Genomic DNA, 18,977 nt, shown 5'->3' on the forward strand with positions numbered 1-18,977 from the left:
TACTAGTAGCTGTCTATTTTTGCCCCTTTGGGTCTTGTGTTTTTTGAAGTACAAAGAGTCCCTGCAATTTGGAAAGCAAATCCATGGTTTGTGTGTTCATTGTTCTGCATCTGAAAATGTAGGACTGCAGTGTGCTTGATAAGTTGTATATAACAGCGTTTGTTAGAACATCCGAAGTATAGTATGTCAGGTATACTGGTCTTGATCATGGCTTATTTTCTTAATGATGTAGATAGCTACTGATAGTTGTAAGCCTGTCAGTGGCATGGTGTCAGCCTCTGATCTTGGAAACCTCAACCAATTCTTCACCAAGTTAGTAACAAACATGCATATTTGAGTAGTAAATCTTCAGCGAAATACAAGCTGTTATGGAACTGGACAAATATATACATAGGTCAAGCCTCTCCTGACAGAAGTGAGTCTAAATATTAGTTTTCTTCCTTTAATTTGCAGTCTTAACTGCTTGCTTTTCCATCCTGATTAGCAGATGCTTAGCTTACACACAGAGCTGGGTAACTTGGGATTGACTCCTCCTCAATGTTTTCTGTTCTTCTGACAGTTTTTTGCTACAGTGGTATCTAGAGTTAAGTAGTAAAAGCAATAGGGAAGTAGTGGTTCAGAGTGGTCTTTGGGGTTTCGGTAGCTTGAGTTCAACTGCCAGAAGTTCAGGTCTGTTTTAAGGCATAGAATAGCTCCAGTCAGAACTTAAAATTCTGATGTGATTTAATCAGCTTTATTTTGACTGTTTTCCTGATGTTCTAAAAAATTGTCCCATGAGTGATAAAAGTCCAGCTGAGGTTGAAACTGGTTGTTTCCAGTAGAAACATCACCTTTTTACCTTCGGGTTCCTATTTAGTAAGGAATTGATTTGCTTACTATGCATAGCAGGTAGATTAATTTAATCTAGTAATAGGTGCTATTAAAATGTAAAACAGAGGGACTGAGGAAAAAAATAACTGCAAGGTAATGTTGTATTTTGCCACAATATATTGGTCACTTAAGTTGGTGTTTAGAACCTTTATCTTATGTTCTTAAGCTTAACAGATGTAAATGAAATGACTTTGCTTAGTCTATTTGCTTAGCTTAGTATTTTGTTACTTTAAGGAAATGCACTGTAAGAGGAGAGGTAAAATGAAGAAATGTAAATGCTTTTTTGTGTCACAGAGACTAATTAATCTATCTAAAACTATAGATCTTAAATCTCCTATTAGCTAGAGCAAAAAAGAAGTTTTATGTCAGACTGTATGTTCTGTGCCTTCCATTTCTCAAGATAGTGACTAAACTGGCTAAAATGGTCTTTGAAGAAAGAAGAGATGGTGTATAGCAGAGGTACTTCTGTTGCTAGCTAATCGAATACTATATATGATGATTTAAATAATTGGTTTGGTTTTTATCCCACTGTCTTGCAAAGCTAGAGTTCAGAATTGCAAAAAGCAAAGGCAAGAACTGAGAGAAGGAAGATTTTCCTTCTGTAAGTGAAGTTCAGGTTTGAGACCATCTAAAGAACCTGAAGGTGCACAAGTCTATGGGATCCATTCATGGGTTCTGAAGGAAGTGGTGGATGAAGTTGCCAAGCTGCTATCCATCGTATCTCAAAGGTCATGGCAGCCTGAAGTTCCCACTGAGTGGAGAAGGGGAAATGTAACCTCCATTTTCCAGAAAGGAAAAAAAAATCCAGCAAATTACAAGCCAGTCAGTCTCACCTCTGCCTGGCAAGATTGTGAAGCAGATTCTCCTGAAAGCTCTGCTTCAGACACATGGAAAAGTAAGATGAGGTGATTAGTAACCAACATGGCTTCACCAAGAGCAAATTGTGTTTGTGAAACTGGGTGACTTTTTACAATGGAGTTACAGCATCAGCGGATACATGCACTGTCCTGCATGACATCCTGGGTAGGGAATGGGCTCAATGGTCACACTCAAAGCTGTGGTCAATGGATTGGTATCCAAATGGAAGTGACGAATGGCACTTCTCAGGGATCAGTGCTGGGTCTGGTATTAAATAACACCTTTGTAAGCAATGTGGACAGTGGGATCAAGTGCACTGCCAGCAGGCTTGCAGATAAGACCAAGCTGAGTGATGCAATTGACATGCTAGAAGGAAGGGATGCTATCTAGAGGGACCTGGGCAGGCTTGAGAGGAGAAGTCATGAAGTTCAACGAGGCCAGGTGCAAGATCCTGCACCTGAGTCAGAGCAATCCCAAGCACACATACAGATTGGGTAGAGAATGGCTTGAGAGCAGCCCTGAGAAGAATTTGGGGGTGTCTGTTGATGAAAGGTTCAACAGGAGCCAACAGTGTGTGCTCCCAGCCTAAAAGGCCAACCGTATCTGGGCTGCATCAGGAGAAGTGCGACCAACAAATTGAGGGAGGTGATCCTGCCTCTCTACTCTGCTTTCATGAGACTCCACCTGGATTACTCCATCCAGTTCTGGGGCCCTCAATACAAGAAGGGCATGGAGTTGTTGGAATGGAGCCAGAGGAGGGCTGTGAGGATGTTCACAGTGTTGGATCACATCCCCTATGAGGGCAGGATGAGAGCAGGGACTCTTCAGCCTAGGTAGGAGAAGATGACAGAGGGACTGTATAGTGGCCTTCCTGTACCAGAAGGGAGCCTACAGGAAAGCTGGGGAGGAACTTACTTTTATAAGGGCATGTAGCGACAAAGGGAAGTAGCTTTAAACTGGAAGAGAGTAGATTTAGACTAGATACTAGAAATTCTTTACTGTGAAACGATGAGATGCTGGAACAGGTTGTCCAGCAATGTTGTTGATACCCCCTCCCAGGAGGCATTCAGAGCCAGATTGATTGAGCAGAATGGTGTAGTGAGATGTGCCCCTGCTTATAGCAGAGAGGTTGGAACCAACTGATGTTGGCAAGTTAGACTAGATGACCTTTGAAGATCCTTTCTAACACAAACTATTCTATGATTTTTAAGCTTGAGTAATGAAGTACTTCTTGTTCCTTTAGAAACTTATTCTTAAGCATGACAGGCAGGATTTAAAACCTGTGAATCAAATGAGCTGCACAGCACAGATTATTAAAAGTGAATTTACGTCTGCCACCTTGGATAGATCCCTAGGCACACTGATGTACAAATTATGATGATGAAAATTTAAAGGAAGATGCATGTCTGTATGAAGCTAGCTGATGTGAAGGTGGAGAGGAAGTATTATTAAGAATACTTCTTTGGAAAATTTACTAGTTACATGTAGGTTATGATGAAAAATGGTTGACAGTTCCCAGTGTCATGTTGTGACTAATTAATTAGTGAGTTTAATGGTCAGTTGAAATAATATTGTTTGCATTGTATTCATGCCAGTTACATTCAGACCTCCTGCATACAGTTGTAGAAATATTTATTTCAAAAAAAAAAAAAGCAGAGGAATCCAACTTCCTTGTAAATCCAAGAAACATTGTACACTTTCGCTCTAGACACTTTGTTATATTGTCTTTTTGTAAAGTGTGAGAGCTTGGTTAATGGTATCTGATGGTTCCTGTGTGTAACATAAAGCTAGAGTGGGTAGGCTTAAATTAGGTAGCAATTGTGAAACAGAAGGATTGATATGAATGTGTGCAAATGAGTTGAGCATTCCTAAATAGGTGCAAGTTTAGTTTAAATATGACAGTGGCTTATAACCAAAATGTAATCAAGACTGTGCAATGGTTTCCAATATGTGTGACCATTCTTCTTCAACACAAACAAGGTAACCCATGCTCACCGACCTTTTGATGCCTTCTATCAATCAATGTCTCTAATCTTTCCTTGATTATTTAATTGGGCTAATGGGGAGCTGCCACTTCCCTTTCACTCTTATGCTTTGGAAACAGGTCCATTTTGCTTCTGACTCTTTGTAGGAATTATTTTTTTTTCCCCAGGTAAACATTGCCTCCACCGTGTTTTCTATTTCACTTGAGCAGAGCATGATCATAGAATCAAGTATAATAGGATATAATATTTCTAATAATGGTGAAAGCAGCTTCTCTAATATTCTCTCAGCTTCTTCTGTGCTGTATCTGCTTTTGGTCATCTTTAAGTTTCCCAATGTGAAAAGCATGACTGGGAGATGGCAGTAGACCCTTGTAATTAAGGATTCATTCAGAAGATAATTTTCTTAAGCTGTAGGTAAAACAACTTGAAAGGCTACAGAATGGGTAGCTGGGTTTCTACTGTTAATTGGCTTGGGTTGCTGGAGTGGAGTAATTGTGAAAGATAACCAAATGGGCAGCTAACTCCTTTTTATCTTTTTTAGTTGGTGTGTAGTTCAAAAGCTGTGATTTATGGAAGATGTAACTAAACACTTTAAAAGTATGCAACAATAAAGCACCAAAGCACTTCGGACTAGAAAGAGCTATATTTTGTCAAGATGAGTAACTTATCGGTTTAATTTTTTCTTTCTGGTGGGTGAAGGACTAAGAATTACTCTATCAGCTGAGGCTGTTAAATCTTAAAAATATCAGATGTCACCTAAGAAAGGAAGCTTACCATTTGAAGGAAAGTTAATATTAGGATAAACTAAGTTCTTAAAATCCTGTATCCTGTTCTCTGGCACTTAATATTCAAAGACAATTTATTTTAATGAGCTTAGTAAGTGAAGCATCATACTGAGTAATCTGTTTTGGGTTTAGAGATGCACTCTTAGACATGTGAACTAATAACTTTTCCTTCATAAACAGTGGGAAAAAAATTATGGAGTTTCTTCTTCAAGAGAAGTTCAAAGAGATGAAATAGATGAACATTTTTTCTTCCATCTGAAAGTTCTGGTGAAGAAACGTAATACTAATGGTGAAGCTTTTTGATTTTGCTGTGATGGGGGGATGAGAGGGGCTTGGAGGAAAGAAAGCTTCAGTTCTCAGTAGTGTTGGAGAGTAAGACATCAAACTGAAAGAGGAGCTCTATTACAGATGTTGCAAATCTAGAACAGTGAATGTAGAATTTGGTGGAAGAACTTCTGCTGTTTTATTTACGGTAGGGTCATTTACATAGCACAGCAGGAAAGGCAGTCAGACAAATGATGCAGAAAGCAATTCAGTCTTGATGTTCTTCCCAAGACAGCAGCCAGCCTTCAGTTTGAGGTATATTCTTCAAGCACTTGTTATACCCTGAGCGTGGAAAAGAGAACAGTTTTTTATAAGGCTATCCATTTAGTTGTGTTCTTTCATTTAAGTGTAACTGGACAAATAATCATACTTTCTCAGTGATGGAGAAGTGGTATAGACTGACCAGAAATCAGTCAAACTGATTCTAGAACCCACTCACACAAAAATAAGTTGTTACTGTTATCTCTTTCAAGGTATTGTTATCTTGAGAATATCTTGCCAGCTCTTGTGAAGTGTGCTTTATTACATTTTAATGTGCGCTAGCTTCAGGTTTTTTGGAAGAAATGCTGTGAACTAAACCTCTTCTTATGGGGTATTGGAAAGTATGCAAGTGGAAAGAATTGCCATTGCTCTTGTAATTGAGGACTGATCCACTGAGATGGATTCTGAAGTGTAGTGATGACTTTACTTTGGAGAGCTCGTTTTAACTGAATCAGTGCACAAGGATTTTGTAATAGGGTGCTGTACTACTGAGAAGCCCAGATGTCCCAGTATTAGAAAGGGAAATGAACTGTCCTAAAACTCAAAACCTTAGTTTATATCAGAAGCAGAAGATGGTCTGTGGACTTAAGTCGTAAGTGGTGTCTATTCCAGCTTAACAAGATTATACTAGTGAAACAGGAAGGAATACTTTAAAGACTTTACAGCCTGTGGCAAACCTGTAGATCAGTAACATAGCTTCCTTTCTAGAAACAAGTTTGCTCTATAAGTCCCTAAACTTGTGGCAGAGCAATGGATTTACAAGGATGTCAGGCTCTTTCGGTTGAGCTGCTTGAGTCTTGGACAAGGTATTGAGGTCAAGTTTTTAACCTTTATAGCTGATAGCATCTGTATATACATTTTCAATTTTATATATAAAAATTCTGTAAACTATATACACTAATAATTTAATGCAAAGTTTGTACTGTGTATATGTCTACACTTTAAATCTTTAAAAAGGCAATTCTTGATTGTTCTTGTTTTTAGCCTGGAATTTGTTGTTGCACTTAAGAACTGTAAGAAACTTAATCTTAATTTAGTGTTATAACACCAGATATTAAGTAGTTTTAAAATGATCAAAACTGTCAGTGTAGATAATACTTTAAATACAGTACTGTATTTTGCAGTAGAATTCAGGCTTTCTTTAATATAGGAGTATATTTTCAATCTAATACATAAAAAAAAAACCTACTGTCAGACATTGGAATTGAAACACTGTAGTTCATGCTTTGAGCCTAACAACTCTGGAGTTCTGTCAGAGCACTAAACATAAGGAATGAGCAGCATTAAACTGCAAGTCATGAGCAAATGCAATATTGGTGGGCCAAAGCACTGCAGAGTGTTTGTCTTTGATAATGATTTGATCTTATTTATTGCCTGATCAGTGTGAGCTCTGTAAAATGAGTTAGATCGTTGCTATGTAAGTGAGTTGGGTGGAAGTTCTGAACTTTCTGGCTTAAATTTACCTTTTTTCTCCCCCAAAGTTGAACCTGTTGTCAGCTTAACAAAAGGACCAAACCCTCTCATTGATGGTGCAAATCAAACAATAGCAGCCATTTGTACAGCAGCCACTGGAAAACCTGCTGCAGAGATTGACTGGGAAGGAGGTCTTGGTGAAATGGAATCCAGCTCCACTTTGTTTCCAAATGAAACAGTGACAGTCATAAGTCAGTATAATATTGTCCCTACACGATTTGCAAGAGGAAGACGAATAACTTGTATTGTGAGGCACCCAGCTTTGGAAAAGGAGATGAGATTCTCTCATGTGTTGGACATACAGTGTAAGTATTTTTAAGTAGCTGTTGCTACTTGATGAATTTACTATAACTGTCTTTTATCTGTGTTTAGGTTTGATAGGGACGTGTTGAACATGTAATTCTTCAGAAAAAGAGAAAATAAAAATGCTTAGAAAAGCGTGTGATAAGGGATGAGCCAGGAGTAGAAGTCTTGGGTTTCTGTTGTAACTTAAAAAAAAAAAAGAAAAAAAGTCTAGTAACGAAGCTAAAATAGCATTGTTTGAGATGCTGGCTCATGGGTGAACTTATTATTCATAGTGTTATTGAATAATGAAAAAATTACAGATGAAGTTTGGTCTATAAACTGTTCACGGTGTCCTATGATTTCAGCAGTATTAAAGAAATCAAATAAAGGTTTATGGTTGTAATGATGAGTTTAAAGTATGACTTAAGGGAGGAGGGTATTGAGTAAGTTTAAAATTATACATAAAGCTTTTTCCTTTCTAATTTGCATAAGAAAGCAAGATTTTAATATATTCAGTACCAGTACTTGTTACTCAACTTTAAACTGTTCAGGTACCAGATTTGTTTAACAAATTTGTTTTAAATTGTTAAGCAATTTTGTTGAACAGTGGAATAAGCTGTTTTTAATTCATTCTTTTGATACTCTTATGACTTAAGGACTTCTGTTAGCCTTTAGCTGTATGTTGTTTTGTTTAGTGGGAAGAAATCTCATGACTGGAAAACATGAACTTAGTTACATCGGTGTATGACTAAAGTCTCTTATGCATTTGTTCTGTCTGGCAAAGCTGTGTTCAGTTTGTGTAAGGATACTGTTGTGAACTGAGGCAGTCTTTGCTGCACCTCATTCCCCTCTTTCTGGAAGTAATGTTACTGTTCAGAACTTGAGACAACTTTCTTGCATAGGTAGTTTAACGCTTGGTAGATAAAGGCTTTGAACTTGTAAAGGATAAACGTTTTCTTATTGTCTTGTATGCACAAATGTCGTTGTCTTAGTAGAAATGAGCAATTGCTCATTTGGACATACAGATCAGTTCTGATCACTGTTTTATTATCAGCGTCGAAATTGGTCTCAGATTTAAGTGAGACCAAAACAGAAGTGAGGACTACTTGCCTTGGCAGTGAATGAGATTGAAGCTCTGTATTTAAGAGAAGCAAGTAGACCTTAATATCTGAAAGTTACCACTAGCATGTAATTCAGAATCTGTAATGCCACTGCATATAAAGCAGTTAAGAGCAAACGAGATTCAGAGATTGTGTTGTAGTCTTTTCTTCCCTTCCACTTGCGGCTTTTGGAAATATTGCTATGCCTTTGCTGTAGGAGCTGTTACTAACTCGTAATGATGGTTCTTTTACTGTTTTTTTTAACAATTCTGCAAGGTCTGTCTCACTTGTCTGAAGTGGTCCTCTTGCTTTTTAGTTGCAAAACAACATAGTTACACGTTACAATGGCAGTGGATAATGGTTAACCTTTTCAACTGGGGGTGTGAACTTGATTTTCTAATTAGGTTGCTTTTCAAAACACTGCTTCTGATCACTTGCTGTATCTTACTAGTGAGAAGTAGCTTTGAATTACCAAAGAATATGAAAGGAACGCAAAATTGGTTCTTTCCTATAGAATTTCTTCCACTTTGCGTAAGTGGAACAGCTGTACCAGTTAAAACAACTGTATTATGTCCTTTTATTTTTTTTTCTGGTGGTTCTTAAAAATCAAAACTAAAACACAAAAATGAAAACCCTTTGCCTCTTGCATCAAGTTGATCATTACTCTGTGTTGAAAGAAAATATTGTGGATACTGATAGGTAAACTATTTTTTGGCAGATGCCCCAGAAGTTTCAGTAACTGGATATGATGGAAACTGGTTCATTGGAAGAGAAAATGTTCAGCTCAGATGTAATGCTGACGCAAATCCATTACCTATGGAATTCATGTGGACCAGGTAAATATTTACAAAAGAAGGACTTGTGGCATGATTATGGTGGTGTAATCTGAAGTGGTATTGTAAACTAAACAGACTATGTGACTTGTATTGGGTAGCATGTAGTGGTGTTAACTAGTCTTCTAAAAATAGGGTAGAGGATTTGTGTGTTGGAGAGGGTCCAGAGGAGGCCACAAAGATGATCAGAGGGCTGGAGCACCTCCCCTAGGAAGACAGGCTGGAGAAGCTGGGCTTGTTCAGCCTGGAGAAAAGACGACTGCAGGGTGACCTTACTGCAGCCTTTCAGTACCTAAAGGGAGCCCACAAACAGGAGGGGAATCAACTCTGAAAGGGTTGATAACTGCAGGACGAGGGGAAATGGTGTTAAGATGAGGGAGGGAAGGTTTGGGTTGGATGTCAGGGGGAAGTTCTTTACAGAGAGTGTGGTGAGGTGCTGGAACAGGCTGCCTTGAGAGGCTGTGGATGCTCCCATCTCTGGAGGTGTTCAAGGCTGGGTTGGATGGGGCCCTGGGCAGCCTGGTCTAGTATTAAATAGGAGATTGGCAGGCCCTGCATGTGTTGAGGGGTTGGAGATTCATGGTCCTTGAGGTCCTTTCCAACCCTGGCCATTCTGTGAATATGGATGGGTATATATTTTTGAAGTTCACAAGCCTGGACAATTTATTGTTACCACTACAATAAAATCTTTGATAGTTAAATTAGCATAGCCTGTGCGCTGGGAAACAACTATTTGATTAGCTCTGTTTTAATATTACATGAAGTAGATTCTAAACATGTGAAAAGACTTATCAATACCTGTGTTTTAAAATCTGTGAACTACAGTTGAGAAGGCTACTACTTCTTACTGAGTTGTGGAACTTATCATGTTTTTCAAAAGTATTTAAGTAATTTTTAAGACTGATAAATGTAGTATTCAGCTTAATGGAAGCTAAACTTTGAATGTATATCTCTAGTTAAAATAAATAAAACTTAATGTAGATGGGTGTTCTTCAGTTGTAATTCATTTCCCTGCATTCCCAATGGCAGTTAAAAAATAGCATATAAAAATGATAATCATTATAGGGTTGAAAAGAAGGAAATGATAACTTGAGAATAACTGAGTGGCGGTTTTATAGGGAAATTAAGCATTACAGTCATGTAACAGACTAGATCCTAAACATAGGAATAGACATATAGAGTCAGTATTGCAGGATGTTGTGATTACACTTAAATGTTTTATCTATATGCTTAACTTAAATTTACTATGATGAGAGATTTCAACACACAAAAAAAACTGTTTAAAGTAATGCTGTTTAAAGCCAGGATTTTGAGAGCACTACTGCCTTTTTCTTCAGATGAGCCAGGTACTCATACTTTGATTTCAACTTGAGATGAGTTTATGAACTAAGCAATACAATCATTATTTACAGAAAAAATACGTATAGCTTTTAACACTTTAAGCTTTAGAAGTCACTATTAAGTTACTAAGGCAAACAGTGAACCAACTTACACATGAACAACTTAATTTACTGGAATAAAAGGAGTGTGCTCTTTCGCTTTGGCAAATATGAAATTGACCTGAGTAGCTGTAATACTAATGAATGTTGAACTTTTTAGGAGGAAAAAATTATGCATAAGGAAAACTTGAGTTCTTTAAGGAGACAAACTAGATGTATTGAAAGTGTGTGCTTTGTAGTATTTTTCAGATCATAACTTTTCTTGGTGTGGTATCCTAGAAGCTTGAATTGCTGCAAGTGCAATGTTATCTTTGCTTCTTAAGGTTGTAAGGAATATTTTAAAATGCTGTGTGTATTGAAAGCTCTGTTCTACTGCTTACATTTGTAACAAAGTGACTATAGTATTTTTCAAAATGAATAATTTAAAATATATTGCTAATCATTTGTATCAGCTTCATATAGCTGAAGTAATTCTAGGCAATAGTCTTCAGAAAAAAGGAGGAAGACTTCACTTGCTTAATAGTAAACCTAGTATGGTGTTGAGGTGGCTTTTGTTTTGGTGCTATTTATCAAATCTTATTTGCCAAATGCTTGTATGGTATGTGGTCCAGGTGATCATGCTTGATTATGAAGTTAGTTCTACTTAACTTCTAATGGTTACAAAAATGAAAGCAAAATGAGATGCAACAGGATTGACTTAGGCATTAGATTAGGCATGTTTCAATAGGCACTTGACAGCTATGTTAAAATAATTCCAATTTCTGTCTTTTTTTTTGTTGTTCTCTCAGAGTTGTTATTGAAATTATGTTTAGGATGCTTTGGGAAAATAGTAGTTTTGGAGAAGGTAGTTGATTTTTTTGAGTGCTTTTTATCCAGTTGATTCCTGAAATGTATCACTAGGCATCACAGTTAAGATCCTGTAATGTAGGAGAGACAGATATTAGGGATAAGGGAAGGCAGGTTGAGAGAGAAGAAACTGTTTCAACTCCTGCTGGGAAATGTTAGTGATTTTTATCCTGTAAATTAAGCTTGCACTACCAGAAATATTCTTCAGTATGATAGCTGAAATGGCTGAAAAAGACAGGTATATTATTTGACAGCAGTATAAATTCATTCTAGTTTGACTGTTAACTTCTACAGCTTGATTTAGTTTGTTCCTCCATTGTTTTGAGATGGCTTCCTTAGTTGTATTAGTTTGTAGGTATCTTGCTAGTGTCTTACTAGCCTAGTAGTAGATGTATTTTAACCTAATTACTTTAGGACTTTGGTCTTGAAGATTTACAGCTGAAGTATAGCCAACTGTTTTCATTTTAGGCTGGATGGGCAGTGGCCTGAAGGACTGCTGTCTGTCAACAATACTCTGCAGTTCAACAGCCCACTGACTTACAACTACACTGGGACTTACATCTGTAAGGTGACTAATTCCCTTGGTCAGAGAAGTGATCAGAAGACCATCTACATATTAGGTAAGTCTTACTTCTTAGCAGCAACAATATGTTGACTCTAATAGCAAATTTCAGGTGTCAAGTGGCTCTTCAGTACGAGTCTTTTGGTTGTATGTAAGTTAAGTATGGAGTTCAGATCTACAGTGAAACTTGAGATTAAACTGGCTCTTCATAATAGCAATGAAGAGTGGAAGTTCTTATGGTTGAGTTTTTTGCCGTAGTGCCTCTGAGGTTTACTTTTTGGTAGATTAAATTGTTTTTTCCAATTTTACCTTGTGTTTTAATAAGACTTTGACTGCAGTAAACAATACCTGGTCCATAATTAATTGAAACAGATGTTAATGGGGAACAGCTGTCTTCAGAGAATTAAAAGATCCTCTGTATTGGGGAAGTTGAGGTTATATTCAGTGCATGTTCATTGCTCTTAACTGTCTGCTTTTCTCAGAAGGTAATAGTAATCATAAAGATAAGTATTTTATGCTCCTATTTGCTCATCTGCATGGCATAATATAGGAAACTGGTTCTTCTTTTTAGCACTTTTTCTGTTGGGGAAAAATACTTGTATCTTTATAACAAAATACTGTGACACCTTCTCTGAGAGAACACCATGACTTAACAAGGTATACTTGAACAGCATTGTGCAAGTGTGAAAAAGCTCTCCCAAACTCAACAATGGATTGTTTAAATTAATATATTAGCACTTATTGATCTGGGTAGTTATCACTTAAGGAAACAAGACAGGAAAAACTAGTATTTCACTTCTTGTGTGTTGTTGCTTTTCAGTAAGTTCCCAACAGTAGTTATTTCATAATGTGAAGGAGCATTAAAATGTATTCTGACAGGTTACAAGCTACATGAAAGGAAACACAAATGATTTCCTAAGAACATAAAACTAAACACCAATGCTCAAAAGGTTGAGATGAGAGTGAAAGCTTCAGATAAAAACTGAAGATGGAGGATGCCTAAAGCCATGTCTCAAAAATTCATTTTGAGTAGATAGCAGCATTTTTAGAAGGGACAGTGATTCAGTTAATCATACTGATGTAATCATGCTGCATGTCAGTCTTTGCTCCATGGAGGGCCTTTGTGGAGAGCTGTTCTAAATAACTATTTAATGAGCTAGTTAACTGGAAATGTCTAAGTACTTGCAGACAATGGAATTACTTAAAAACAGAACATTAAATATTACATGAAACTTGATTCATGGCTGTGTAGCAGTCTGAAGATATTGTTCTGTTGTAAGAATTAAATCATGAAAATTAGCAGGATGTCATTTGATTTGATGAAATATGCTTCTGGAATGTAGCATTCCAATGCTCTGTCATGAGTGCTGTACTAATGTTAAAGAGGGGAGAACTTGACCCAACTTTGTAACTGTTGGAGTTGTCAATTCTGTGAATGCTGTATGCTGTTAGTAGAACTTTTTTCCCCATGACTAGAACACACAAAAATATAAGACTGCGAATATAATTTGAATGATAGTGTTTACTAACATACTAGAAGGGCAAGTATGAATTCTCAGACTAAGTTTTTCAAAAAGTAAAGTAGAAATGCATGCCAGTTGAGCTATACTTTAAGGTTTCTTCTAGCCCATGATAAACACAACAACTAGAACTAGTTTACAGCAAAGATAGTTAAGCTGCATGAATGTTTTTGTGCCTCTTTCTCAGTTTTACTTAGTACCTCTTGTTTTTTGCAACAACTACAGTGCAAATCTTTAAATTTTCTTTGTAAGGTTCCATTTTGAAACTTCCTATTCTTTAGATCATTCAAGACTATGGTTCTACAAGTTATGTGAACCAGTAATAAGAAACATTTTAGTTGAGGTGAATTAAATCTCGCTTCTTAAAAGCATAATCTTTATAATCTTGGGACAGACAGCATCATGAACATCCAAGAAAATATGGGTGACTTTTCAGGCAAATGAAAATCTGGTGCTACACCAGTGCAAATAGTGTTCAGATAAGTCATATGCATTAACTAACATTAAGTATCTAGCATATTTGTAATCTCTTCTTAGAACTACTTAGAACAACAAAATAATTAAAAGTAATGTGTATCAAGTTAAGGAAGAGTTGATTAAAGAAGCAGTGAGGCGTTCATCAAGTCCAAAAATTGTATTGCTTTCAGAAATTAATATCCATCTCATTTAACTGTGACTATAAGAGTAGCTTTTGTGTTAACTGGATTATTAAACAACTGAAATGTGCTTGAAATTATGTAGGGTGAGTAGATTGTATGAAATATCCATTATATAATAACCATTCTGGCTTCTTTGTGGAGGGGACAATCTGATGAGCATAAAATGAGACTGAAATAGTAAAACTTAAAGCAAGCTGTTTACTCCCTTTTTACTCTTAATTCTATACTTAACTGATAGGTACTATCTAGTCATGAGTGACACCTGTGGATGTCCTTCTCTCACCATGCAAGCATGTAGAGACATCGTTTAATTGTTTATTTCTCTATCTTAATCATTTTCCACTGTATAAAATCTGGCAAGAATGTTAATTGAAGCTCGGAAGCTAGTGGACAAAGCTATGTTATCATATTATCTTTCAAATTTCAATAATGAACCTGTCAACGGTGATTTGTGGAGTTAATGTTTCTGAGAAGTCATGATACTGGTAATTATAAAGCTTTAGGAAGTAGATAGCTATTGATTTGAAATGTGTCATAGATTTGGAGTGTAACCTGAGCAAAAATATTTTTTGCCTTAATATGCATTAGTCTTTTAAAATTGTTTATAGGCATTGTTTTACTTTGACCTTTAGCTTAATACCTTTGAAGTCAGGAGACTATAAGAGTAGCTGACAAGGATTAAATTGTAGATCTAGTAAATTATACTAGATTGTAGCTACAGTAAATAATCTGTCTTGATGAATTGAGCAATATTAACATGGTATTTGAAGCCGGGGGGGGGGGTTTATTTACTGGTACAGATATCTTAACTTCCCAATGTTTTGTTCAGTGATGTGAAGATCCTCTGTATAGTTGTTCAGCAAAGGAAAGTAAGTCATGCTGCTTATGGGATTTGGAGGTGATCAAGTATTGTTAAAATTCCTGATCCAGCACTACAACAACAAGACTTCCAAAACTAGTTTACAGCTTAATGTGTCAACCACCTAATCTGGTAGAACATATTGACTTCCAGTACTTTGTGTAAAACAGGATTCTTATTTTCCTGGCAATTTGTTCCCTTGCTTACATTGTTGTGGCCTAATTCCTTTGCATTTGAGAAGTGACTGGTGAGATTTTTGTTCAGATGAGCTCATACTTGCTTCTTTCGTCACCTCCTTCAAATTTCCTTTGAAGGAGACAGTTTTTGTTAAAAGTAAAGCCTGGATTTACCTAGCAGTTCTAGGAAGATGAGGTTTGTAAATACAGAGCCACTTTATTGTAAGGGTGGCTTTTCTAAGGACTGAGGAAACAGATTTTGCTCATTATTTTAGCTTCTTATGTTCTTTCTATATACATCTTTAGAGGGAAGCCCTGTGAACAGACTTTTTTTATTCTATTAAACTATAAAAACACAAACTAAAAAATGTAAGAGATTAGCAAGCTTTTTTCTGTGATATAGAAAAAGGTTTCAAGATATGCTAAATGCAAACTTAAATGTTATCTTTAAACTTCCTTTCTGAATACATCTTGCAAGCCTGAGGTTATGTTGTTGAAGTATGCTGAACTTTGAAAATAAGTTATTGACTCTGATCTAAAATTGTCAGTTGCTTCTGACCAATCTCAAATCTTCCAATCTATCATGCTGCTGAAGTAGAAAAGAGGAACAGACTTCAGGTAGAATCCTAAAATTGCAAAGATTGGAAAATCCAAAGAGAAATGTTTATTTTATACACAGGTTCTATACTGGATTTTGAAAAACTCTGGGGAGAGGGTTATGGTCATTACCTACTACCTGATTTTTAGAGAGGGAATGTTTGGGTATACACCAATGATCTGAAGAAAAGACAGTTTCAGATGTTCAGAGTGCCTTCTTTTATAGAAAGGCTACTTCCCTGGCTGTAGTAGGGGAGTTGAAAAATAAACTTTTTAGCAGTTAGAACTACTTCTATAATGCTCAGTTATCTAACACAATCCAAAAGTATTGGCTCCCTATTTATTTTCTTGGAGGCTACAGTGAATACAGAGAACGCAATAACACTTACAGAGCAGTTCTCAGCTGCAAAACATTTTTCAGTGTAGTCACCACCATTAGCTGATTTGCACAGATGATCTGATCGAGATGTTCTTCATTTCATGGTGACAGCTGTGTGTGGCCATCCAGAGCATGGCTTGTCTTTCATGTTACTGTTGCCACTGCTGAAAGTACCACCCACCATCTGCCTTGCCGTACTCTCATCCACTGTTTGATCTTCATAAACATTCAACAAGCATCAGTGTCAGAGGGAGCCATTTTTCTGCATGGAAGAATTCAATTATACCCCTTTGCTTCGTATACATTTCATCAGATGCCATTTTGTCAGACAGCCTCTCTGCTGCCATCTGCTGCAAAGCAGCAGAATGTTGATGGGAAGGTTCAACCTTTACTGCTCTACCACCATCATCCTCCTCTACTGTGGACTGATCTAATAATATAGGAGTCATTAATTTCAGAGCAACCCTTGTGCTAAATACAAATTCACTTAGAGTTGAAAAATATTGTGCTCTGCAGTTGGTTTTTACAGTGATATACTGGGTGGTACTAAAACAGAACTTAATTTTTTGAAGGTAATTATCTGTCTGATTCTAAGGGTGGCCTATCTCTTTATTTACATGTTTTTAGGACTTAGCTTCTGTTGACTTACCATATAATTAATTAATGTGGAGTTTAAACAGTGTGTTGTGGAAAGCATAAAGAATTCAAAGCAACAAGTTGCTGATGAGGTGAAGTATTACCGTAGTGAAGACAACTAGTTGGCATGTAAGCATCTAGTTTTTCTAGGTTGTGGTGGTCAAATACACTGAGGGGAATTGTCTGAAGCATGCTTTCTAAGATATGTAATACAAAGAGTTTTTTATGGAGTGGAGGTAAGGAACTTCAGTATTCTTGTTTTGAATGTTTTGTATTTGTGAAATACGCTTACAGTGGGAAGTATGGAAAAATTATTTGTATTTTTTCTGAAAGCTCTGTGTAAAATAAGAAGGTAAATCTGCATGTTCATGATTGTAATTAATCTTATGGTAGAAGATACTGACACAGATGGACAATAAAGGTTGCAATGACTATACACTCCAGGAATGCATATAAACAAATGCTGAATTGCTACTACAACTGTAGTGATATGGAGATCAAGATGCTAACTAGGTTTTGTAGATAATGCAGTTTAACAACTTGATAACTTGTGAATAAGATCTAACAGATGTACGAAAATCTTTATTAATAACAGTATGAAACAGCAGTAGCAATTACATGTGGTAATTAAACTTTCCAGGATGCATGTACTTGTGAATGTGCAGGATAAGACTTAAAACCTCATTATCAGAGGGAAATGGGTAAAGAATTAAGTTAGTGTATGTTTCTATGTACATACATCCTGGAAGTAAATATTGCTGGTATTGTCTGAAATTGTAAGCTAAGCTAACATCTTGTATCTGAAGTACATTTTTCAAGAAAGAGAGGCTTGAATTTAACTTGATCTGTGGAATTGTAGGACATGGGAACCTTGGTAAATTTGGATTACTTATCTCTACTTCTTTGTTAAATTATGAAACTCACTTTAAATCCATTTTTACTAAAATCACAACCTGAACTCCTCTTGTTCATTTTGGTAGCACATCTTCCTTGTTCAATTTCCTGTCTTCTGTCAAATTAATTTCATTTACGTATGCCTCCCTAACAAATCACCACTTACACATAATCAGGTAATATAATTATCTGCTTTGAAAATCTATATAAAATGTAACATGTCAAGCTTAAAATGTTGAATTGAAATGGGATGCAGTCTGAAACACAGTATGCAATGATGATGACTAATATAGCAATTCTGACTAATGTGAGAGAATTGTCACAATCTCTGAATAGTAAAATTACAAATCATGCATTCTTAAGCTTATGTCTCATCAGATAACTGGGCGCTTAACAAATCTCCAGTTCTAGCAGTCTTACTTTTTGCAGTGGTAAATTTAGGGTTCCTCTGTAATATTTAGTAGTTCAATGAATCTTGCTTATGGGCATTTAAATAACATGGCTACCTGACTGTCAGTGTAATATTCTCTCTAAAATACTTAAGCTATAATAATATGGTTAGAATTAATTGCTTTACTTTTTAAAAATTACCTTACATTGGGTGAGGCAGAAAGTTTTATTTTTATTACCTCACTGCTGAAGTAGAAACTGGTATTGCATGTCACCTTGAAGTTGGCTGGAATAATTTCAGGAAGCATCTTTGTGTCAACAATCCAAGACTTGAAGCCTTGTCTTCAGTACAGCTGCATACATCTCCCCCAGAAAACTTAAAGAGCAAAGGAAAAACTTAGTTCTTGAAGCACTCAGTTTCTGGCAATCTCTTGTTTCTTGCATAGTCTGACAAAAAAAATTGATAGTTGTTGGGTGTTTTTTTTGTGGAATGAATATAGAATTGTTTTGAGGAGTCAAATTGGTTTCTAGGAGGTATGGGAGAGAACATTTTTTACTACAAATCTCCTAGTTTTTATCTTGAAATCCTGAAAGCTCCTTATTCAACGTAGTGTTATGGAGTTTAATACATGCGAATTTAAATTATGCTTCCTTTGCTAACCCTAAGGTGAAGCTGAGTAAGATATTAATGCAACAGATAATTTTGGAGAGAATAGCTTGAAATCAGTAGTTCATGTGCTGCTGACTGAGTACACAACTCATAGTTTTTCATTCTTACAATGCTTAGTACCTTGAACAATATCTGATGGGGGAGTTTGTGGAGTAATTTATTCTATGGCATAAACAACTTGATTGAATATTTGTAATTGCTGTCTGGAAAGGTAGGAGATGGGATTTATATAGTAGACAGCATTCTTCCACAAGGGAGGTTAATTCTGAACCATGAATATCTGAGTGGAAAAGCAGCTTGCTTTGAGTGCAAGACAGCTACTTAAATATGATTTTTCTTGGCACACTTGAAGGAAGCTTCCTATCCTGCAGCACAGATCAAACCAAAATATACTGAAGTGGTTCAAAGCCTGTAGGAAGTATAAGACTTCATAGTAACATGAACTTGAGAATGAAAAACTATTCTTGTAGAACATACCCATCAACTTTGCTTTCTTATAAACCCTTAACTGATTTAGCTTGCATTGACATTCTGTGCCTTTTCTGTGTCTTGTCTACTTCTTTGCTCTTTTCATTA

The 18,977-nt window shown here is 36.4% G+C and overlaps 1 protein-coding gene and 1 long non-coding RNA gene across 5 annotated transcripts in view; one reads left to right on the top strand and one right to left on the bottom strand.

Moving 5' to 3' along the window:
• NECTIN3 (nectin cell adhesion molecule 3) overlaps positions 1–18,977 on the top strand; it is a 60,483-nt gene that overhangs the window by 22,379 nt on the left and 19,127 nt on the right. For all 4 annotated transcript variants that reach the window (XM_031613211.2, XM_090152078.1, XM_031613210.2 and 1 more), the window contains exons 3-5: positions 6,565–6,861; positions 8,660–8,777; positions 11,528–11,679. In XM_031613211.2, the coding sequence (XP_031469071.2) occupies positions 6,565–6,861; positions 8,660–8,777; positions 11,528–11,679 (567 nt within the window). The remainder of the gene's footprint in view (positions 1–6,564; positions 6,862–8,659; positions 8,778–11,527; positions 11,680–18,977) is intronic.
• On the bottom strand, positions 15,728–18,969 carry LOC149919841 (uncharacterized). Its single transcript, XR_016471913.1, has 3 exons — positions 18,879–18,969; positions 17,971–18,178; positions 15,728–16,073 (listed from the first exon to the last, which is right to left on the bottom strand). It is a non-coding gene; the product is annotated as an uncharacterized LOC149919841 (long non-coding RNA).

The sequence above is a fragment of the Phasianus colchicus genome, chromosome 1 (genome assembly GCF_987193195.1).
Source record: "Phasianus colchicus chromosome 1, bPhaCol1.hap1.1, whole genome shotgun sequence".
NCBI classification, from domain to species: Eukaryota; Metazoa; Chordata; class Aves; order Galliformes; family Phasianidae; genus Phasianus; species Phasianus colchicus.